Source organism: Denticeps clupeoides, chromosome 10 (assembly GCF_900700375.1).
Source record: "Denticeps clupeoides chromosome 10, fDenClu1.1, whole genome shotgun sequence".
Classification (NCBI taxonomy): Eukaryota; Metazoa; Chordata; class Actinopteri; order Clupeiformes; family Denticipitidae; genus Denticeps; species Denticeps clupeoides.
Genome location: NC_041716.1, coordinates 22,213,505 through 22,238,077, shown reverse-complemented (window position 1 = coordinate 22,238,077; position 24,573 = coordinate 22,213,505). Strand labels below are relative to the sequence as shown.

General features: G+C 40.4%; 1 protein-coding gene across 5 annotated transcripts; it reads left to right on the top strand.

The window, feature by feature from the left end:
* Nucleotides 1–4,589: 4,589 nt before the first annotated feature.
* LOC114798707 (membrane cofactor protein-like) lies at nt 4,590–21,307 on the top strand. Of its 5 annotated transcripts, none has more exons than XM_028994623.1 (14): nt 4,590–4,729; nt 4,948–5,090; nt 5,864–6,049; nt 7,618–7,717; nt 7,789–7,862; nt 7,937–8,119; nt 8,308–8,487; nt 11,073–11,249; nt 12,433–12,609; nt 17,578–17,616; nt 18,226–18,270; nt 19,701–19,737; nt 20,102–20,174; nt 20,292–21,307. In XM_028994623.1, the coding sequence occupies exons 2-13, from the start codon at nt 5,024–5,026 to the stop codon at nt 20,157–20,159; spliced, it is 1,323 nt and encodes a 440-aa protein (XP_028850456.1). In that variant the 5' UTR covers nt 4,590–4,729; nt 4,948–5,023; the 3' UTR covers nt 20,160–20,174; nt 20,292–21,307. The 5 variants fall into 5 exon arrangements, 3 of the variants coding, with proteins under 3 accessions (XP_028850456.1, XP_028850455.1, XP_028850457.1); XM_028994622.1 differs by having other exon boundaries at nt 4,908–5,090; XR_003751092.1 differs by lacking the exon at nt 19,701–19,737 and having other exon boundaries at nt 4,908–5,090.
* Nucleotides 21,308–24,573: the final 3,266 nt, after the last annotated feature.

Here is a 24,573-nt window from a genome sequence, read left to right as displayed (position 1 = left end):
AGTGGGTGGAAATTGGTTAAATAGTATTTGACATTTCATTGTGGTGGAAATTACAGTTTCCTCAATTTGTTGTTCCGCATAATTGATTTGGCAACATTTTTACGCCAGATACGGTTCCTGACACAGGCATCTGCTCAACACGAACAGATATCATCAGCGCTGAGCCCCTCAAACGCCTGATAGAAGCACCCTGAAGGTAATCTGGGTGGAAAACACTTCCTTTCTTCTAAAATAATAATGGGCAGCTTTCTTATTACATAGTGGCCCAAATTTGATGCTGTATGCTGTTGCCAGATGGCAAAATATTACACACTGTACCTTTAAGAGGTACACACGGTATCTTTTAGGGGCAGTGGTGGCCTAGCGGTAAAGGAAGCGGCCCCACTGAGCAGAGCACCGTCCCCACATACTGCTCCCCGGGCGCCTGTCATGGTGCCCACTGCTCACTCAGGGTGATGGTTAAATGCAGAGGGCACATTTCACTGTGTAGCTGTGTATCGCATGTGACAATCACTTCACTTTTTCACTTTAAAACAGTAACAAATATAGAAAAGAAATGTAAAGTATACTGTTAGGACAAAACCAGGAAGTTCATGAACTTCATGTTGACTAAAATTACCTGGCCTAAATAAAAAAGGTCAAATGTAGAAATGTGAAATTAGGCCAAACTAATGGGATTAAATGCAAGGATGTAGCCTGTTGAACCTTAAAATATACAATACTACTAATAAATGTCCATATATATATATACACACACACGCACACACACACTACTAACTACTATATGTCACTGTGATTGTGAACCATGAAAAGAGTGGTTAGAAAGCAGATAGAAAATTTAAGAAGTGTGAAACAGAGGATTGACTGCTTCTCTGCAATGAGCGTAAGGAATGTGGAAAGTTTGCTGGTTGCAATTTTAAATATGAGGGAGGAAATGCATTGAGGAAATCCAGGTGGAATGATGTAAGCATTCAGGAACAGTGCACAAAGAGCAATTTTTCTTAGAAAATGTCAAGGAGAGTAAGTGGCTTTGCAGAAGGTGCAAGACATTAAAGAGACAGAAATTAAACACCTATGATAACTAAGGCATCCTAATATCATTACATTCAATTACATGCATTACATTACATTCTGCATTGGATAAAGTTCAGGGTGTCTAATCAAACAATATTATTAATCGTGGCGATTACGTGCCAGTCTAGGGGTACGGCCCATAACAAAAGAAAAGACAAAACCCACTAAGACTAAACGAAGCAATTAAACAAGTAATTTATTTCCGAAAAAGATAAATAAATAAAGAAATAAGAAATAGTAATAAAAAGGGACCAGAAAACGGGAAGAAGGCGCAGAGAAAACCGCTAAGGAGGCGGAACCATAGCAGGAACAGGTGGGTTCAGTTGGCCATCACCAAACATCCTGCAACACAACACAGACACCAGACAAAAACACACCAAATCACCGAGACGTAACAGCATATCCAGTCATGAATTCGACACAGTGACTAAATTCTTGATCTTCCACCCCAGTTTACCTGTTAATATTACAGCTGAGACAATAAAGACTTTAAAAGTCTTCCATTATGAAATATCAAATCTTGAATGTAGCTGTTCCATAATTCACCAGAAGCTGGTCATGTGATCTTACATGACCAAAAAGAATGCTTTTTTTTGGTTTATGATCAGTTTATGATCAACAGCAGGGATAAATACACTGTGGGTTAGGACTTTTTAGTTCTTGATTTAAGATTAATCCTGATATAGGGGCATACTGACCCTATAGGTCTTGATTGGGGTCATTGATTTGTTGTACTTGTTACAATGACAATAAAGATATTCTGATTCTGATTCTGTGTACAGCTGTGAAGAAGAGTCAAGTGTGAATGGGGGAGTTTTTTTTGCACTCTTTTAGGCAGCTCCTAACTCAGTCTTGGGAATTCACAGTATTGTATATTTTTAAGGACTATTGTTTAGGCCTTTGAGGCCTTTTGCGGCCTTTGCATATTCTGATCCTTTCACACAGTCCTAAGACTGGGAAAAAAGATAAGATAAGAGTATAGGGAGCTTGGGATGTCCTTGAATATTGCAGCTGTGTTAACAATTCTCAAATGTTAGTTCAAAGTATGGCCATTCCTAATTAAAACAGAGCATCTAGATTGCCTGAGAAAACATGTACAAGCAGAAACTGATCGATGATGTCGATCACTTTTTTTAAAGTGAAGTGATTGTCACATGTGATACACAGCAGCACAGCACACGGTGCACACATTGAAATTTGTCCTCTGCATTTAACCCATCACCCTTGGTGAGCAGTGGCACCTTGGTGATTTAGGATTCGAACCAGCAACCTTCTGATTACGGGGCCGCTTCCTTAACTGCTAGGCTACCACTGCCCCATGTAATCAGATACGCAAGCAAATGTTTGTACTTTTGGGTCAGATTTCATATTTTTATGCATGAGCAGTAAGGGCATAGGTGGCAACCTCCATCGGTCACACCTTAAAAATATTGGATGCCAACCTAATGGGGCGTGGACTGATGATCTTGGACAAATCAATTGTTTGAAATATTGGGGGACTGGCCTCAGAATGATGCTAATTATACTCCATGCCGGGTCAAGCGCGCCCCACAGGACCATGATTGCTGTACTCCCTATTAAAGACGCTTGCTACATCTCCGGTTAACTTCAGACTTGTTGTTTTTTTTTCAACAAGTTTGTCACGTAGACTGAATTTGGCTTCGGTGAGAAGGCGTATAGAGGGTGATGCCCGTATAGAGGGTTCAGAAGATGTGTGGCAGGAGGTGCACCTTCTCCAGCCAGGAACCTCACCCACATTATAAGACATTCAGAAAGAATCCAAGCAGTAATGCCATGGCAGAGTGATGAAGGAGAGGCTGATGGATTAAATGCAGAGGACACATTTCTTGTTGTGCATCGTTTGCTGTGGTGCAGTGTTTCACAAAATCATTTTCATCACTTTTATAAAAGGTGGATTCACTAAAAAAATCAGAAATAAGCTGTATTCAACTCGACATACAGCACATAGTTTCTTGTTTTATGTCAGCACTTTATGTCAGTTCATAACATGTTCCATGTAGCACCAGGTACCAGAGAAATGTTGTTTCGTTTCACTATGTACTGTCTAACATGTATGCAGCTCAAATAAAGCTCACTTGAACTTTAACTTTAAACATACATGTGCTGCCATATAAAGATAGTAAGAAAAAATGTACACAACAGATGTTTTCCCAGCACTATATTCGTAATTGGACTAGTGGTTAAGGAAACGGACACATAATCAGAAGGTTGCCGGTTCAAATCCCGAACCCCACACACTGCTCCCCGGGCGCCTGTCCGGTTTGGGTTTGTATAATAAGAAGGAAAAGTACATTTTGTTTAGGAGTTATGTGTACATGTGTTCAGATCAATAATCCTTTTAGATCCATATCTCACACTGCGAATACTGGAGTCAGTGTCAGTCTATGTATGACCACAAATGCAGGACACAATATCTTTGCTCTCATGGCCTCTAGGAGGAGTTATATGCCTTTCCAGCCCCTAATGTCCAGCCTCCACAGGAACCTTCTACCCTTGTTGCCATTAAATTACCAAGTGTGACTCTACAAGAATAGAATGGTAATAGCAAAATCCTGTGCTTTTCTTGTTTTGCTAGATATTTTTAAAAATGAGTTTGTGTAATTAATTTGTTGAGCGTGACCTTATCTACTGGCATCAACAGAGCAGCCGCCCAAAAATGTAAATGCAAAATGTAGAAGAAGCTGCCACCTACAGGGTTTCTACTATTATTGCCTCCAGTACTGCTCGCCTGGTCCCTCATCTCTGAAGGTACGAGGAAGACGCTCATCTAGACTCTTCTCCTTCTCGGCCCCTCGGTGGTGGAATGAACTTCCAGCTCAGCCACTGAGCACCTTCACACGGCAGCTCAAGACCTTCCTCTTTAGAGAATATTTAGATGAACTTGTAACCTTCTTCTTGTCTGACTTCTGTATAGAAACTAGAACAGAGTTAATAAAATAGATGTATTCATAGTTGCGGGTCCTAGTGAACCAGAACTGATCACTTTATCCATGGTAACATGGAAGCATGTTGTAAGTCGCTCTGGATAAGGGCGACTGCCAAATGCCTTAAACGTAAATGTACTATTAGTGTGTTGTGAATGTAATGTAAAAATCAAGATTCAAATGTTATTTGCCTCATACTGTTATACAAATGGGGTAGTGGTGGCCTAGCGGTTAAGGAAGTGGCCCCATAATCAGAAGGTTGCCGGTTCGAATCCCGATCCGCCAAGGTGCCACTGAGCAAAGCACCGTCCCCACACACTGCTCCCCAGGCGCCGGTCATGGTGCCCACTGTCACCAAGGGTGATGGTTAAAAGCAGAGGACACATTTCACCATGTCACCATGTGCTGTGCTGCAGTGTTTCACAATGACAATCGCTTCACACAAAACATGTATTGGACTTCTTTAAATTATGGTTAGAGTAAGAAAGAACAAAAATAACAGTGTTTAAAACAACTTATGTTTAACTCGCGATGTTTATGCGGCGCATGCGCGCGCATGCGCACCAGCCGACGTCGGGAGCAGGAAGTGCGCAGCGTGCAGTGAGACGTCGTCCGGGGAAATTTTATATTAACGCCACCACGGACACGCCCTGGAACCGCGACGCCATGAGGCTCGACTTGCCTCCCGTCACACGTCCACTTCAGTAAAGGTGTGACTTTACGACCTTACCTTCTCTGTTTTCTTCGTTATTGGGGCCATGGTTTCATTTACTGGGAACTTCGTGGTGGATATTCTGCTTTCTGCTTTTCTCAGGTTAAATGTGATGTAAATAGGAAGCCTTTTGGAGTCATTTAGGCTGTATATATCTGTATATATCTGGCGGATAGGTGAAGCTTCCGCTCGGTCCTTCTCTATTTCTGCGACCAGTGCCAGTGACACCCAGGTCGGGCCGCCTGGAAGGATTCCGAAGTAAAAGCCTCGCTGCAGTCTGAAGAAATCAGGGATGTTGAGGCATAACCACATACTCAGTGCCACATGGATTCTGTGCATCGCCTCAGTCCAAACCCACGGTGAGTTCATCAGGGGGTTCGTTCTGGTACCTTCAGCAGCTTCAGTAGTACCTTCAGCTCTGATGACATGTCATACAGTAGGATTGCAAGCAGACATATTTATGGTCCATTCCAGTAGATCGATGTCAGAACAGAGTGCAGTATAAGTCCCCTAAGCGAGGAGGGTGCTGGTGGAAAGTGAAAGTGACTGTGTACAGGTCTTCTTTCTGCATCGAGCAGTCTGTGGGGACGGTACCTTGTTTAAGGGGACCCCAGTGGCACCTGACTCTTCAGGAAATGAACCCGAAACCTTTTGGTTATGAGTCCAAGTCTTTAACCGCTAGACCACAATATTTATAAATGGTTGCCAGTGCTTTCTGTAAGATTTTGCCTAAGGAATCAATTGACACGTTAAAGTACAGCAATGAACCCGACGTTATATGTTTACTGTATCTCATCGATTGAATATTTAATTGATTGATGAACATGTTTTCTGTTCTGCCTGTTCAGTGTGTGTGTGTGAGTGTGTGTGAGTGAGAGAGAGAAAGGAGAGGAAGGGAGAGGCAGCAAGCCATCGCTGAGCTTGATGCTTGTTTAATATAACAACACTTCCTCCTCCCCTTACTGTTTTTCTGCTGGTCTTTACTGGAATGTCACCTTCACTTGAACTGAGTTTGTAGAGCTTTAAGAAACATAAAAGTTTAAAATGCAAAACCCTGGTCTTGTCTAGTTGTAAAAATTTTGTATGCTGTGCTGTATATTAGAGAAATTTAATTTAATTGTGTATCCCACAGCTGAATGCCCAAAACCAACCACCACTGTTAAAAATGTGGTCTTGTCAGATGAAGATATTCTTAAGGCTTCTTTTCCTGAGGGATCCACTGCAAAATTTCAGTGCATACCTGGCTATTCCCGACAAGGCTCTCCCACTGTCACTTGTCAGGATGGACAGTGGACTCCGCTGGCATTAAAGTGCATTAGTAAGTCTTCTTTCTCTTTTATATCTGTTTTTGTCAGCATTTAAAACATCTGCATTTCTTTATGGTAAAGTTCCATGGGAAAGTTCTCCTCACTCAGACATGTGTAGAAATTCTAATTCTAGTAAGCATAGTCTCGGCTAGTCGAATGGAGCAGAGCAAGTCGTTCCACCAGCCAGGGACAACAAAGTTATGGGAGAGACAGGTGAAACAGGCGAAACAAATGTGAAAAATTAATCAAACCTGACGATTTGTTCAATTACAAACTAAAAACACTATTCACCATGTCTGATCAGTTGAAAACAATTCCTAGAACTTTCAAATGACACACAACCATTTTTACCATCCTTGAGGGAAAGCAGAAAGTGTAGTTGTAGGTGATTGTACTGGATACACAATACTAGCAGAGATTTTCTTTTTTTTTTATTATTTATCTGAATTAATACATTTCAGACAAGATTTCAGTGTAACCTTTTAAACTCTTTGACTTTTGATATTGTCACAACAAATGGTTCATTTCTGGTCTTTCCCATCCTTTTAGAAAGCACTGGATTTTTTTGAAGCAGCGCTGTCCTTTTAGAGCACGTACAGTGCAAGATTTTTCAGTCACAGACTGAAGCAAGTGAATTCTTTTGTAGACAAAGCACAGAGCTTTCCATACAGGCTCTCTGGGGGCTGTGCATGTCTGCATATGTACACCAGAGCTACAGTTCAACTGCATGCACGACCAGCTAAACTAATGAATGCACAGAAGAAGCTTGCCGCCATGCCTCGGCTAGTCTGGCATCAACAGATGCTGTGTGACTGTAGTGAACCAGAGAGGAACTTTATTATACCGTGATCTAAAACACACTGTCACCTCAACAAAAAGTTAATTGGGAGGAAGAGTCAGGATCACTAGATCTTAAACCAATTGAACATGTGTTTCACCTTCTAAACAGAAGACGGACATGAGAAACCCCACAAAACACTACAAATAAAGGAGGGATAAATCTGGCAAAGCATAACCTATGAGACTGGATAGTCATTATTTGCATTTACATTTACAGCATTTACCAGACGCCCTTATCCAGAGCGACTTACAATCAGTAGTTACAGGGACAGTCCCCCCTGGAGACTCAGGGTTAAGTGTCTTGCTCAGGGACACAATGGTAGTAAGTGGGATTTGAACCTGGGTCTTCTGGTTCATAGGCGAGTGTGTTACCCACTAGGCTACTACCACCCTATACATTATCACAACCCTATTTATTATTTGGACTGCTTTGATCTGAAATGTGTTTTAATATATCTAGCTTTCAATACGAGGCACAACATTTATTTAATTAGTTGGAGGGGACTGTACATACCATGCGTGTGACCTCTGGTACTGTACCATATGACTTGAAGAAACGTGATTATGCAATCAGTAGTGATGTGGACAGTCCCCCTGGAGACACTCTGGGTTAAGTGTCTTGCTCGGGGACAGTAAGTGGGGTTTGAACCTTTGTTGGTACATGCGTGTGTTTTACTCATATTTTGTTTCTGAAGTATGAAATTGAGTGTTTTATTTGTGTGTGTGTGTTTATATTAAGTCAAGGTTTGTGCCAGTCCTGGAGAGGTGGCAAATGGCTACTATAAACTGCCTGACGAACTTGTTTTTGGTGTACATATTGAAGCCGTTTGCAACACTGGGTAAGTGCAGAATTTTTTTTGATGGTTTGTTTTTAATACTCTATTTATTATGTTCGTATTTCTTGTTTCAGCTATTATATTATTGGGTCAGGGGTCAGGCATTGTACAGCAAATGGATGGGATGGTAGGGAGGCTGTCTGTGAAGGTATGATGGTTGGAATGCAGAATAACTTTCCTTGATCATGTGCACTTCATTTGACATGACCTTTGTCTTTGTAGTTGTGAAATGTGGTTCAGCCCCAAAAATCCAAAGTGGCACATCCTTGTCTGAGGAGAAATCTGAGTATGAATATGGAAATATTGTCACATATATTTGTAACAATGGCTACACACTCAAAGGCAGCAATATTCTCACCTGCCGGGAAGATGAACGTTTCCATCCAGATCCTCCTGAATGCATAGGTAATTCAACTAAGATTATTATACTTTAGAATGAACTCTGTTGAGAGACAAATATATATGGTTATCTTCACCTTTGGTGACATTGCTGATGAGGTTATATCTCCCGGATGTCTTGGTAATCACCAGGGATGGTTGGAGACCTAATTTTAACATTGATAAATGATTTCAGGTGCATTCTGTTTCCCCAGAGTTGGCCAACGTATGTCCCAAGCTTATCATTGAAAATGGACAAAAGACGGGTCCCAACCCGCCTTACAAACTGAAAAGTCATTTAACATTCAAGTGCAATGAGGGATTCATTCTGAGTGGCTCTGCTGATGTGACATGTGAAGTAGATGGGTGGACCCCACTACCTCCCAAGTGTGAAGGTAATAGTCTTTGTGTGTCATATTTGTAAATTTTTAATGTATTGTGGAGCACTTTAGGATTTGTTAAAACTGCATTGACTGAGCAAAGACCATCTAATGTACCTCGCAATTTTAACGATAGTTTCTTAATTGTGAGCATCTATTGAGAACATTATTTCTTTTGCTAGAATTTTTTATTAGCACAAATTCCTGCAGGAAAGGTGACTAGTGGGCTGCGATTTAAATAAAAATTTTGAATATTTTCACATTTTTACCTGTGAAACAATATCTGTAGCTGTATAGCAGTATAACAGTATATGAACACAGGTAAAGCTTAACAATTTGGCTACATGTGAATTTCAAAGTGAATAATTCTAACGGAAGTGAACACTGTAGACATATTTTTTCCATGTGTCTTTTCCTTATGAGCTGGGTATGCTAGTGAATGAGTTGACCAATGAAGCTTTTTTTTTTTTTTTGGGCCTGTCAGAATGACAGACCATTTACTATTGTGCTGGGAACACGTTTTTGGCTCCCTGAGGCTAACCGCTGAAGCTAGCGACCCGAAAATCCTATGATCTGACATATGGGACAAGTCGGTGCCACCAACGGGGCTTTGGAAAAACCCCCAAAAAAACAGGGAATATGACATAACTTACGCTCAAGGCTGCCACGCAAAGACCGTGAAACGCACAGAAACAACCTTCAGCCTGACCTCTCCGCACAATATGACATAGTGTTTATTTTGGTAGGTCATTCGGTCCGCCCACAAATTTGGTTCAAAGTGTAAAAAGTACGGTTTACTATTGTGCAGAGGAAGATGTTTTCAGCTCCCTGTGACCAGCCGTAAAAGCTAGAGACACGGGAGACACACAATCGGACATATTGGATGTGTTGCTACCCCCAACAGGGGTCGAGGAAATCTGGAAAACAAGGAAAAAAGCCAAAAGGACTATGTCGTGAATTTGTGGCTGCCACACTAAGACCTTGAAACGCAAAAAAAAATTGAGAGCACAAAACTCTCCGCACAAAATGACATATTGGTTGCTTCATTGGGGAATACAGGACGGCCACAAATCGTGACCAAACCATTAAAAGTGTGAAAAAATTGGTTTCTAAGAATTTGCGATGACCCGTTTTAGCGCACACACACAACTTTCATGTCAGGTCGTGCGGCCTTTCATTCCGCATGGTTTGACATATGGCTTGGCTCAGTCAGACCCAAAAAGTGTTTTCTAAACGCGTTAATTATCCTAGTCCAAAATTTGACTTTTTTTTTTTTTTTGGACTTTGTGTCCAGATGGTTTGACATACAAAAAAGTATTTTAATGTTGTCTCATAGATCTCGCCAAGACCGATGTTTTGACATATGGTTTGTCTCTGTCTGATTTGCGGATTATGCACAAATTTGAAAAAACAAAAAAGTGTCAATGGGCAAAATTTTTTCTATTTATTATTATTTATTTCGGCCTTTTTTCGGCACTTAATGCGGGTCGTACCGAAGCACGGACAGTGGCGTGCTATATATCAAAAATTAGTACTTTATTGTGTGAGGTGTGCTATTACTTTTATAAGCAATCGGACTGGGCGTGGCCGAGTTATTAACGCTCAAACAGGGTCATTTCCCATTTTATGCATTGAATGCTAATTTTAGCATTGGTAGCATTTGTAAAATGGGGCCCCTTTTAAGTGGTACTCCTACTGTGTCATTGCCAGCAAAGGGGGTCCTACAAGGGGTACTGATACAGCAGCAGCGCCAGCACTGTAATTCAATGGAATCTCAAACCAGCAGCTTCATTAGGATGCCAATCATCCACATTATTAAGACCACCTGGTCCGCTTTATTAGGGACGGCCTGTCCTTCGGCCACTTTATTAGGGACGGCCTGTCCTTCGGCCACTTTATTAGGGACGGCCTGTCCTTCGGCCACTTTATTAGGGACGCCCTTTCCATCGGCCATTTCATAAGGGACGCCCTGTCCTTCAGGCACTTTATTAGGGACGCCCTGTCCTTCGGCCACTTTATTAGGGACGCCCTGTCCTTCGGCCACTTTATTAGGGACGCCCTGTCCTTCGGCCACTTTAGTAGGTACGCCCTGTCCTTCGGCCACTTTAGTAGGTACGCCCTGTCCTTCGGCCACTTTAGTAGGTACGCCCTGTCCTTCGGCCACTTTAGTAGGTACGCCCTGTCCTTCGGCCACTTTAGTAGGTACGCCCTGTCCTTCGGCCACTTTGTTAGGGACGCCCTGTCCTTCGGCCACTTTGTTAGGGACGCTTTGTCCTTCAGCCACTAAAATAGTAGGCCTTGAGTTAACATGCTAATTATTAAACATGCTCCAAACATCACCAAATTGGCCACACCCTGTTAGCGTTTTTGATGTTAGCATGCTAGCATTAACATGCTACTATGCTATCTTTTCAACATGTTCTGTACGTCAACAAATTTCACGTGACTGCCTGCTCTATCGGATACTTTAATAACTCCGCCTGATTTCACACCAGCTCAGGAGTTTATGCCTGCGCTCCGGACAGGCCCATCAAAATTTCCTCTGGAATTTTGGTTTCTAGTACTAATCTTGTTCCTGTGATGTTTTTTGTCTTATTTAGAGATTCAGTGTTTTAAGCCTCAAATTACTAATGGCACCTTAACTGCTGAAGCAAAAGAGACCTACAAATTCAAGTCAGCAGTGAGATTTAAATGCAATCCTGGGTTCACTATGCAAGGTAATGAAGAAGTAACCTGTGGATCCAATGCAGATTGGTCACCCCTACCACAATGCAAAGGTGAGAAAGAAATTTGGCCTGAAAATATTTTCCTGTCTTTCTTGTGTTAAAAGAAAATAGCCAAATGCTATATTACAAACAGAATTCTGCAAAATTCTGGACATTCTTTTCATTTATTGAAATGTCCATATTTTATTCACAACAGAACACAGATCACATAAATGTATAAACTGAGAAACTGTACAATCATATGTACAAAATAAGCTCATTTCAGATTTGATGCTTGCTACAAGATATTTGGGGCCATGGCATGTTTACCATGGTGCAGCATGTCCTCTTCACAAAACAGTTTGAAGAAGTCTGGGCATCAAAGTTATGAGTGTCTGGAGTTTTGGAGTTTGATTTTAAAGTGATTGTGAAGCACAGCACATGGTGACACAACGAAATGTGTCCTCTGCTTTTATCCCATCACCCTTGGTGACCAGTGGGCATTCAACTTTGCTCAGTGGCACCTTGGCAGTTCAGATATCGAACCGACGACCTATTACGAGTCAATTTCCATATCTGCTAGGCCACCGCTGCCCCATATTTTGATTTTGGTCCCAGTCTTACCTGATGTCAGTGTCCAGATTCTGAAGGGTTCAACGCATCATTTTAGTGAAGAGCCAAATATTCTCTATATGCCTGTTCAGCACCAGGACTCTTCTCTGATCAAGTCATGCTGTTGTAATATCTGCAGTTCGTGGTTATCTGGTCCTGCTGAAATACACAAGGTCTTCCCTGAAATAGACGTCGTCTGGAGGGGACCATATGGTGCTCTACAGCTTTTACACACCTTTTATGGAATCAGATTTGTGCCAAAAATTTAAAAGTTCCTCTGAACTCGATCACTGTGAGACGCGCTCGCACAGCAGCAAAAGCCATTAGCGATCACATATAATGAGAATTGTGCTCCCAATCAACTGCATGATTAATCAATTGTAAGTATTGATAAATCTGTTTAATATACTGTGTTCGGTGATTGTGTGATGCTTTCAGTCATCATAATTCTTTCTAAAACATGCAAGCTGCGTGCAGCCATGCACTTCTGCATCCCCATTCGATCAGAGATGCTGGATTTTGAACCGAATGCTGATAACGTACTGGAAGGTCTCCCTCCTCTTTTCCCGGTGGCCACGCCATACATGATTTTTATTTTTTTTTTTACTAATCTTGTTCCTGTGATGTTTTTTGTCTCATTTAGAGATTCAGTGTTTTAAACCTCAAATTACTAATGGCATCTTAACTGCTGAAGCAAAAGAGACCTACAAATTCAAGTCAACAGTGAGATTTAAATGCAATCCTGGGTTCACTATGCAAGGTAATGAAGATGTAACCTGTGGATCCAATGCAGATTGGTCACCCCTACCACAATGCAAAGGTGAGAAAGAAATTTGGCCTGAAAATATTTGATGAGATGCTGGATTTTGAACCAAATGCTGATAACGTACTGGAAGGTCTCCCTCCTCTTTACCCGGTGGCCACACCGTCCATGATTACAACAAGAATTTTAAATTTGGACTCGCCTGACCACACTTTCCCACTTTCGAACAGTTAATTTCAATTTCAATAAGTCTAGGGCACACAGAGCATGCCTGCACTTCAGGACCATGTGCAAATATGGCAGTGGTTTCTGGACAGTGGTTTCTAGAAGTATTCCTGGATCCACTTAGTAATGTCATTGTCACAGTCATGCAGTTATTTTCATGGGAATCCATTAAAGGTTCATGGTTTAGTCCCTGACATTCAGAGAAAGGCTTTTAAATTTCAATTTATTCAAATATAAGGACCATCCCAAGAAATTTGTGTGAACTGCAGGGATCTTTTTTTATGCCTTTTCATTCATTTTGGTCCATGGATTTTAATGCCAGAATTTTTTATTGAAATGACAATTAGAAACATTATTTTGTTTCTATTATTAAATAATCATACATCAATTACATCCTGTCTACATTAGGGTACCAAGACCTATATATCAGTGTCTGTATTTGGGTAGAAGATTGATCATCTTAATAAATTAGCATTTAAAGCTACAGACACCGAAACGGCGCGTCCTGGGAAATCTTATTGTGGGACTGGATAAAAGCAGCTGTAATTCTGCACCAAGGCTGAATTTTGGAAAGAGACTTCAGATACAGTATACAGGGAGTGCAGAATTATTAGGCAAGTTGTATTTTTGAGGAATAATTTTATTATTGAACAACAACCATGTTCTCAATGAACCCCAAAAACTCATTAATATCAAAGCTGAATGTTTTTGGGAGTAGTTTTAGGTTTGTTTTTATTTTTAGCTATTTTAGGGGGACATCTGTGTGTGCAGGTGACTATTACTGTGCATAATTATTAGGCAACTTAACAAAAAACAAATATATACCCATTTCAATTATTTATTTTTACCAGTGAAACCAATATAACATCTCCACATTCACAAATATACATTTCTGACATTCAAAAACAAATCAGCGACCAAGGACGCTTTGCAAGGACACTCAAAAGCCTGCCATCCATGGATTCTGTCAGTGTTTTGATCTGTTCACCATCAACATTGCGTGCAGCAGCAACCACAGCCTCCCAGACACTGTTCAGAGAGGTGTACTGTTTTCCCTCCTTGTAAATCTCACATTTGATGATGGACCACAGGTTCTCAATGGGGTTCAGATCAGGTGAACAAGGAGGCCATGTCATTAGTTTTTCTTCTTTTATACCCTTTCTTGCCAGCCACGCTGTGGAGTACTTGGACACGTGTGATGGAGCATTGTCCTGCATGAAAATCATATTTTTCTTGAAGGATGCAGACTTCTTCCTGTACCACTGCTTGAAGGTGTTTTCCAGAAACTGGCAGTAGGACTGGGAGTTGAGCTTGACTCCATCCTCAACCCGAAAAGGCCCCACAAGCTCATCTTTGATGATACCAGCCCACCTCCACCTTGCTGGCGTCTGAGTCGGTCTGGAGCTCTCTGCCCTTTACCAATCCAGCCACGGGCCCATCCATCTGGCCCATCAACACTCACTCTCATTTCATCAGTCCATAAAACCTTAGAAAAATCAGTCTTGAGATATTTCTTGGCCCAGTCTTGACGTTTCAGCTTGTGTGTCTTGTTCAGTGGTCGTTGTCTTTCAGCCTTTCTTACCTTGGCCATGTCTCTGAGTATTGCACACCTTGTGCTTTTGGGCACTCCAGTGATGTTGCAGCTCTGAAATATGGCCAAACTGGTGGCAAGTGGCATCTTGGCAGCTGCACGCTTGACTTTTCTCAGTTCATGGGCAGTTATTTTGCGTCTTGGTGTTTCCACACACTTCTTGCGACCCTGTTGACTATTTTGAATGATTGTTTGAATGATTGATTGTTCGATGATCACGCTTCAGAAGCTTTGCAATTTTAAGAGTGCTGCATCCCTCTGCAAGATATCTCACTATTTTTGACTTTTCTGAGCCTGTCAAGTCCTTCTTTTGACCCATTTTGCCAAAGGAAAGGAAGTTGCCTAATAATTATGCACACCTGATATAGGGTGTTGATGTCATTAGACCACACCCCTTCTCATTACAGAGATGCACATCACCTAATATGCTTAATTGGTAGTAGGCTTTCGAGCCTATACAGCTTGGAGTAAGACAACATGCATGAAGAGGATGATGTGGACAAAATACTCATTTGCCTAATAATTCTACAAGTCTTGTATAAAAGCATAATAAATATATTATAGAGGATCATTAATCATCAATTCACCTTCTCACCATGTGCTGTCCTGCAGTGACATTCACTTCACTTGTCATGCTTGGCTGTAGAATGCAAATCCAGGCCTACAAATCCAAATACTTGTCTACACGGACTTTCGAAATGAATGTGTTCAGGACCAGGAGATAAATAAATATTTAAACATTTTTATTTTAGACTTAACATTCCTCTTATCCCTTCAATTTAAGGCAGAAATGTCAACCATGGAAAACTCATAATTAAAATGTAAACATAAGTCTAAAGTCACAATGAACACTTAACAATTATCTCTTAACATTTAAGAGGTGCAAAATAAAATAAAATGTAAATAAAATATTAAATAAAAATGTAAGACATGCTTAATAAAGGGCCAATCCATCCATCCACCTCACGCCTGTGTGGGGAGATGGAAACGTCAGTCACTGAAGCTTTGGTATCCTGAGGGGTTAAAGCTACATTAGAAGCTCCTGCTACTGCCACTTTGAGAAGCTCTAAATAGCTCCACTGCCACTTGGAGAAGCTCCGGTGGATTAGCTCCCTCTTGGATCGTTCTCTCGCTCAGCACAGTCCATCAAAACACACAAGGAGCTTGAACAAGTCTTTAAGCACACATACGAACCTGTACATGAGCATGGCAGAGTACTGCTGCTGCTACTGTGTTGGCTGATGGTTGGGGTGGCCACGCACGTCCCTTTTCACACAGCGAACAAGAGATCACTCAACTGGAATAAGACACACATGGACTTGCTATCAGTAGCTTAGCAGCCCAGCTAATTAGCTAAATGCTACCAGCTGACGTCACCACCGCGTGTCCAGGGCTACACAGCTGTGGAGTTTACATTAAAAATACTGTCAGGAAATGTAACACAATGCTTGTTCGTATTTTATCATGCATTTCCTACAGGATTCCAAGCAGCAGTCGGTTTCATCATGAAATTGACAACCATCTCTTTGGTCTTGGTGACATTGGCCAGCTGGAGTGCTCCCTGCAGGCGCCGCTTCTTGACCACTACTTTAACAAAATGCAGCTTCATTAACAGTGTAAATGTACTGGTATCACATTAAATATTACTTGAGGTGATACATGTTGATATGTAAATTAACACCTAATGCAGATGCATTTTGTTTACATACGTTTTGCAGAGGAAAGCTATATTTATTTGACACTGGCAAAGCCTGATAACTTCTGGTGGCCTAGAGGTTAAGCAATCTGCCAAGGTGCCACTGAGGTGCCACTGAGGTGCCACTGAGCAAAGCACCGTCCCCACACACTGCTCCCTGGGCGCCTGTCATGGCTGCTCACTGCTCACTCAGGGTGATGGGTTAAATGCAGAGGACAAATTTCACTGTGTATACTGTGTACTGTGCTGCTGTGTATCACATGTGACAGTGTGACAATCACTTCACTTTATTATTATTATAATTAGCTTCTCTACATCAGCCCTCAATGGAACATCTAGAGTTAAATGAAATCAAGATTTTACAAAAGTTGAAGCTACTGGGAGGTGTTGCCACTTTGCAAAAGTCTGGGAGGATACTCAGCTGTCTAGAACCATGCAACTTCATGCAAGCTTAAAATATTTCCGAACCACCCAGGAAACACTAAGGCATGTTGTGCACTGGTATCTGCTGAAACTTGGACACAATTAGGGGTTCCAGCAGGACTATGCCAATCACACATCATAATTGGCTGTGGAATGGATAAAGCAGGCTGTTATTAAGCTTTTGCATTGGCCTTCCTAAAGCTCCATCTTGTTGATTGTCCCTTTCACCACTACCAAACAGGTAGCATTCAACCAAATGTGAGTTCGTTTGTATAGTTATTTGAGTTATTCATGTCCATGCAAACTTCTAATGACTGAAATTTGTTCTTCTATTCAAGAGTACCATTGTCCAGTGTAGCAACAACTATGAAGTTCACTTCTTCAGATTAATAAAATGTACTAAATTAAAGCAAAATGTTAATATGAACATTATTGTAATCATTGCAATTAAATAACTGTTAAACTAAATTAGCATCATACGCATTTTAAGTGGACCAGTAGCATCATTATGGACACGTAATCTAGACCATGACACTGGACTACATTCTGGACTTCTCCAACCCTACAACTGTAGGACTTATTATTATATTGTACAAATCATCCCCAACCCTGCACTGACACCATTTGCAGGCTCATTCTACCCTGGAAGGGGGTCCCTCTCTGTATCACTCCTTCCCAACGGTTCTTCCTTTCTTTTTTTCTCTCTCCTAGAGTTTTTTTTGTGTGGAGTTTTTCCTTGTGTGCAGAAGGGTCAAGTGTGAGGGTGTCAACTGTAGGGTCTGTCAAAGCCCATTGAGACATACTGTATGTGATTTTGGGCTAAATAAGAAATAAATGTTGTTGTTTAATCTTAAGAGTTAGATTTTCATTGTAAATTTTTTTTCATTGTAAAATGTGTAATTGATTAGTTACAAATGAAATCTATTGGTAGCCCTAGTAATAATACATTTATAAAAAAAACTTAAGACTAAATTAATTACAGTCAAAAACCACCCATACTCTCCACCACCTAAAGTAATTGTCACACAAATCTACATATTATCTGTCTGTGGCTGCACTGTAATAATTGTCTTTTTCTCATTCATTTCAGTTTTGCTCACACCTAGTGCGAGTCCTCCTCAACCTCCCTGTAAGTTGACGTTGGAGCTACAGTCAGTTCTGTTGCACATATTCTTCACATTTTGGTTATATGGTTCATATCACCTTCGATTCATTTGTGGATTAAATCTACATTCCAAGTTCCATTAATCCAAATTAATCTTGTGGTATAAATATTATTTGATAGAGATATTTGTCTTTTGTACACAAAGAATGCTGACTTCTTTTTTTTTTCGGTTTAGCACAAACACTTTATAGCAAATTATGATTTATTTTTTGCCAACAATTCTTTTTGTTGAAAAAGGCCACATTAGCACATTGGTTTTCAAACTTTTTCCATAATTTCCTTCTTTGGAATGGGGGGAACCAAGCCACACCAGTCCTCCATTGCTCCAACCAAACAGTTACCAAATAGTTGTTACCATAATTTCATTGTACTCATGAAATGATCAATATAAATATTGTCAGTCCTGGCGTATTATATATTATTAAAATCTGGGGTATCTTTCCCATACATGAATGTATGTCCTAGACTAAAACTATTTTGAAGTTATGTTTTATCTTAGAGTGTTCTAGTTCTTTACCTAGGAAAACACATTTGGATTCTGTTATATAAGTAATGAGACTAACTGTCTTTCAGCTCACACGTGGTGGATCGTGGTCCTGATTGTGGTGGTCATTATAAGTAAGTGCCATTTAAACTATTTCTCCAGTTTAAAAAAAAAAAAAAGGTTAAGAGATTCCAAGTCATTCAGTCATAGCAGCTTGTCAAGATTCTGCGGTATAGTAAATACACACATTTATTTATAATTTTATGACCACATAATGGGTTGCTTCATGTTTGTAGCAATGGGGACAGGGATTTCTTTATTGTATTCCAACATGTATAGTCCTGTGAAAGAATCAAACACCCCTTAAAAATCTTATAAATATAATAATTAAAAAAATTATATCTTTAAAGGGGATTTTAATTTGGATCTGAAAATAACCCCCTTTTATCATTTAGCAATATGTCAATTTTTCCTAATTTTCAGTGAACAAAGTTGTGTGATGATTGAAGGGTGATTATTGCATGCATGCTTCATATACCCACAGCATCTCAATTGGATTCAGATCCAGGCTTCATCGTGGCCATTCCAGAACTTTCTGTTATTTTGTAGATTTACTCTGATAGCAAACAGAGTTCATAGTAGATTCTAGGATGGTTCAAACCAGCCCTAAATCATGATGTTTTAACCCCAATATGCCACTATTGGCAACAATATTGCCTAAACATAAGTATAAATGAAGAATAAGACCAATAAATCACCCTAATATTCAACTAAATATTCCTAATATTCATGAAATAACAGAAATCTAAATTCCCAACTTTTTGTACTCAAACACCCAGGTAAACCACTCCACCTAACAGGCCAGTACCAACATTCAAACATGCAAAGGGTCCACATATACAAACACTAACTATTACAAATAATACTTCTCCCCATCTCCTGTATTCCTCATCATCAGCTACAGCTGATCCACAGGGGCATCCATGGGACGAGGACGTCCTCCTTGTTATTGTCACCCAAATACAGAAACCATGGCTGCCAACACAAATAAACTCAAAGAAGTAAATCTATACGGAAATAATAAATCCTAAAGGCCCCCAGTCATCCCATTTATCTGTAGATAAAGGTATGTACCTTGACATTAGTCCTGGCAAGACATTTCAGGACATTTGCTGTCTGGACTTGGATGGACCTGGACACTTGGCAGTTAAATCTTCTCCTTATCCCAACTGTGGAATGGCAGGTTTTTTAATCCCTTCTCAAACTGCTCTCTGGATCTCAGTCAAGAACAAACCAGACTAAGCCAGCAATCACCAAAAAAAAGCTCTGTAGCAATGCTACTACGCATGTGGTGCATCTGAATCGAATTCTGTCAGTTTAAATAGTAATAAAGGTAATCGATTTCAAGATTTTATGTCGATATACAAAAAAAGAAACCACATTTAATAGGGTCCTATTTTTTAAACATAATTTAACATCAGTAATTTGGGTCACTGAGATCATTCAAATGTGGTTTTTGTAATATTAAATTGATTAGCCATTTTTTCTCACTTTTGTCTCCCAGGTTTGTGTGTGATTTATGTGTGTTACCGAAAGAAGTGGTAAGATCAAAGTTATATTGGTCGTTTAAAACCGTTTCTATTTGTAGGCATGTGGTGGGGGGGGGTGCAGCCTTTTCCACATTAGTCTGACCCTTAAAACCATGATGGTGTAAAGTCTACGCTTTTCATGCTGTATGTAATTAATGTATGCATGTTACGTGTGCATGTGATGTAAGTCGTTGTTGCTATATTTTTAAAATGGAGATACTAACACCTTGTCCACTTATCTGTACTGGGTGGAAAAGCTGCACTTTGTGTCAAACTGTCACTTTCCTGCTCTTCTCTCAGACTCGCACTCACATCAGTACTAATACAAAAGCAATGTCATGTATCTGAGTGCTGCTGTCGCATTTGTGGGTTTCAGCTCACGGAAGGACTACGTAGCAAATGTGGTCACCAATCCGGAGGAGTGTGATTTATAGCACCTTAATAACATGGTAAGGAAAGTGCCTTTTGCTCCTGCATGTATTTTTCATACTTACTGCAGCTCACTAAAATATAGTGAGACACAGAGAGTCCCACTGAGTTTGTCTGCTTGAATCTGTTTTTATCAGTTGCAGATGGTGTGTTTATTCTGGTATTGTCAGCCGTTTTATCAGCTAAGAGGGTCTTCTGCCTCATGGTCTACTCAGCTGTATAATTTGGGTTTCTGAGCTCATTGAGGTTCACCACTAGCATTTATGGTCACCCTTTATTAGATATGATCTATCTGTCAGGAACTTTAGCGATTGATGCGTCTGAATCCAAAGCCTGATTTGCACTGATATCATATCAAAAGTATTTTATATCAGTTATGATAAAGAATGAAAATATTGATTTTTGCCTTCACATCTGCTGTTAAAATGTTGCATTCTGCAATAATTTGTTCTGTTTGTGTCTCACAAAATATTGAATGTTGGAATGTTAGTTACCAAATTAATTTTATATTTTTTAAGTTAAAATAACACTTATTTATAATTGTTTAAATAAATGCTCATTCCATGTATGTGACTTTTAGAATAAAATCTCTGCTTTGGCTTAAATGTTTTTTGTCCTGTTAGCTTTTTTATTATTATTATTATTATTATTTTTACATAACCTCATGTGTGTTATTTCTTAGTCTTGAGTCTTCAGTTTTGTTCTATAAAAATGTAAGACCCTTAAATGAGTATGTGCATCCAAAACTTTTGACTGGTACTATATGTAGACTTAAGAATGCTTTCAAAAATTGAAATAATGATATAATGTTTTTTTTGTTTGTTTTTTTTGGTGTTATTACCCTTTGTCTTCAAACCAGCATCATTTCTTGTAAGTATACTTGTACAAAGGCAGGGACTCTGGGCTTTCAAGCTGTGCTGAAACAGGCCAATTTGAGGATACTTGGCTGAGTGGTTGGCCAAGGATTCACATCAAGCTTATTTTTTCTTCAAAAATGAAATGTCCAGTAGGATTAATGGTGTCCTCAATGCTGAGAAATACAGGCAGATACTCCATAGGGAAGATGTAATTTAGTTTTGCAGCAGGACAACAACCCCAAGTGCTATGTTCAATGTAAATTAAATATAATTAAAAATGACTTGTAATCTTTAAATCCAGGGTTGAAAGGTTTTTCATTCTGTCATTAATCTGCCCCTCACTGTACACTGCACGCTTCCGGGTTTACTAAGGTCCTAGCCTGTTAGGTGCCCTCCGGCAGCCCTTCTTGACTCAACTCTCCCCATTTACCGGGCACCAGGTTACATTCCCCAACCGCTAAAGGTGCCATCAAGGTACCGTTCCCACACACTGCTCCCCGGGCGCCTTTCATGGCTGCCCACTGAGGAATGCAGAGGACACATTTCATGATGTCATTGTGTGCTGTGCTACATTGTTTCACAATCACTGTCACTTCACATAAAATTAAGGAGCACTTATGTGTCTCAACCTCATTTTAAAAGCACATACAATGGGCATGGGAGCATCGGAACTGACAATCTCATTATTCTCTCTTCTTACATAGTATACAGCAATTGTTGAAAGCCTGCTCAAATTATGGTTTGTAATACGACATCAAATATAATACAAGAAAATAGTTGTTATGGTTGTTTAATTTAAGGAGGTTCGAATCCCCGAACTGACAAGGTGCCAGTGAGCAAAGCCCCGACCAAGTCACCACACACTACTCCCCGGCGCCTGTCATGGTTGCCCACAACTCACCAAGGGTGATGGTTAAATACAGAGGACACGTGTCACTGTGTGCTGTGTTTCACCGTGTGCTGTGAATTACTTCACTCTCAGGATCAGGATGTATGCTTTGCTTTGATTTATTTAAATGAACTGACTGTTGTTACAAGAGTAAAATTCCTGTGCCAGCAATGATCTGTGATGGTGGTGGTGATGATGATGATGATGATGATGTTTTGTTACAGTGTTGTAAATTTTATGCACAAGTGAATATCCTGGCACGCAAATTCCAAATGTGTACAAATGAAGTTAAAATTGCTCTTTTTAGACCATGCTGTACAGCACTTTATACGCCCACCTGAGATGAAGAATATTAAGGTGGCGTGTAATGATGCTCATAGAGCATCCAAGATTGGAAGGTTATATGGTTTACTCGGGTAAACCTACGTTTTACTCAGGATGTGTGTACATTTATGTGCAGGTTAACTAGGTGTGAGTCAAGGAATTAAAATATTCTCTCCCTAATTGACCCTATAAATGCTATATGATATGCTGTATGTTTGGACCTTGAGTCTGCAGAATGAAGTATAGATAAAAAGATACAAATGCTGCAGTTTTTCTTTAACTAAAAAGTTATAGGATTTTCTGGCTGGCCCACAGATCTTTCCAGCATATCTATATATAAAAAAGCGAGTTGCCCCACTGCTGCCATGACAAAGTGTGAGTTGGTGAATCCTACACAGAATATACGCCTCTCCGCTGCAGGGAAAATTAGAATAGGTGACAGTGGGGTATTGACTTGAAGCATGTCGCTCAAAGTAAGAGTGATAACGTGGATAATGACACCTTCTTACCAGTTTCAGCCAGCATCTTTTGCTGTAGTACTGTGGTTGATTGCCACATTTTGCACATCCTCTCTGAGACCTAGAATTCAACTCCAGCTGGAAACTGCACCTAAGGATGAGCAACACTTGTGGAGCTCCACAATTTTTTCCTGATATCTTGGTTCATTTCCCAGTGACATCAAAGAATCTGGATTTGAGGTATGCCACCAATTAACTCAATGGAATCAATTAACCTATCAGAAGCTTCTTAAACTCAGAATGCAATCATCTGGAGTTTTTTTTTTTTTTTTTTGCTTAAAGGTTCAATAAACTTAGTATATGTATAGTTTGTCTGTTGAAAGGGATTAGAAAATCCTCACTCACTATGAGATTATTGATCTAAAACCGAGATGGTTATTCATATCTGCTCATTTCATATCTGCTAATTTCATAGGTGAAAATCCTCTATAATTAGAGGGGTGTGGCCAAGATGCCACAGAGGTCCCCTTAGGGTAGCGTCCAATGGCTGCTCACTAAGGCTGATGCAGGGTTCGTTGTGCTACAGTCTATCACTTCACTTACCTGACCAAGCTTCCCCCCTTTTCTCACCAAAGTGGTACTTCATGATGTCAGACTCTGAGTTTGCAATCTCAGTGTAGCCAGAGTTTTTAAAAAATGGCCACCGGCCACAGATTCTTCACCCCACATGCTGTCTGGAAGGTGCTGTGTCTCTGCGGATGTCCTTCCCCGGCTTTACTGTTAGAAAAGACTAGTGGCCAGTTTCATTTTCCAAATTTAACAATCTGTAGCCACAATTGGAAACTAATGGGATGGCATTTTCCATTGGATTTGATCAGGAACAATGTACATCGAGCATGAAATAATCCCCCTTTAGGTCCAAGCTACAAAAACTGGTAACTACAAAAATAAATCCAATACGCTAAATGGCCTCCTCTCAAACTGTATCTTTCATGTGTTAATCCATGAACGCGGACTTGTTGAAATGTTTAACTATGTTCATTTGCATGAAAATCTTTGCATTAATAAATAACTTTCCAACTAGAGGCAGTGGTGGCCCCATAATCAGAAGGTTGCCGGTTCGAATCCTGATCCGCCAAGGTGCCACTGAGCAAAGCACCGTCCCCACACATGGCTCCCCGGGCGCCTGTCATTGCTGCCCACTAAGGCTGATGGGTTAAAAGCAGAGGACACATTTCACTGTGCGCACCATGTACTGTGTTGCTGTGTTTGACAATGACGATCACTTCACTTTCACTTCAACTGTTTAAATGGATTAAAACTGGATTAAACATAACCATTTATATTAGGGTTGACCAGCATAACCGGAGGGGTGGTAGTAGCCTAGTGGGTAAAACACTCGCCTATGAACCAGAAGACCCAGGTTCTAATCCCACTTACTACCATTGTGTCCCTGAGCAAGACACTTAACCCTAAGTTGCTCCAGGGGGAGACTGTCCCTGTAACTACTATAAGTCGCTCTGGATAAGTGCGTCTGGTAAATGCTGTAAATGTAAATAACCAGGGTGATTGTAGCCTAGTGAGTAAAACACTCACCTCTGAAGCAGAAGACCAAAACGTTCCAGGTTCAAACCCTGTTTATTATCATCGTGTCCCTGAGTGTACTGACCGGAGCTGTAATGGTTTCCTTTGTTCAGGTGCACGTTCCTCTCGTGAGTATCAGCACTATAAAAATGGGCGACTGGGACGTGATTTTATCAGCATAAGCATTTGACCGTACTTCTTGACTGTCTCTACTACTGTTTCACTACAGGTTCTTAATAACTAATGTGTCCGAAATGTTGTTATTCATTAGAAACTGAAGACAAACAGCTTTACAGAAAAGGAGCAG

Coding starts and splice junctions, on each gene's coding strand:
- LOC114798707 (XM_028994623.1), top strand. CDS start 5,024: ATGTTGAGGCATAACCACATACTCAGTGCCACATGGATTCTGTGCATC. Junction 12,610..17,577: donor ACCCCTACCACAATGCAAAG/GTGAGAAAGAAA, acceptor CATTCATTTCAG/TTTTGCTCACACCTAGTGCG. Junction 17,617..18,225: donor GAGTCCTCCTCAACCTCCCT/GTAAGTTGACGT, acceptor ACTGTCTTTCAG/CTCACACGTGGTGGATCGTG.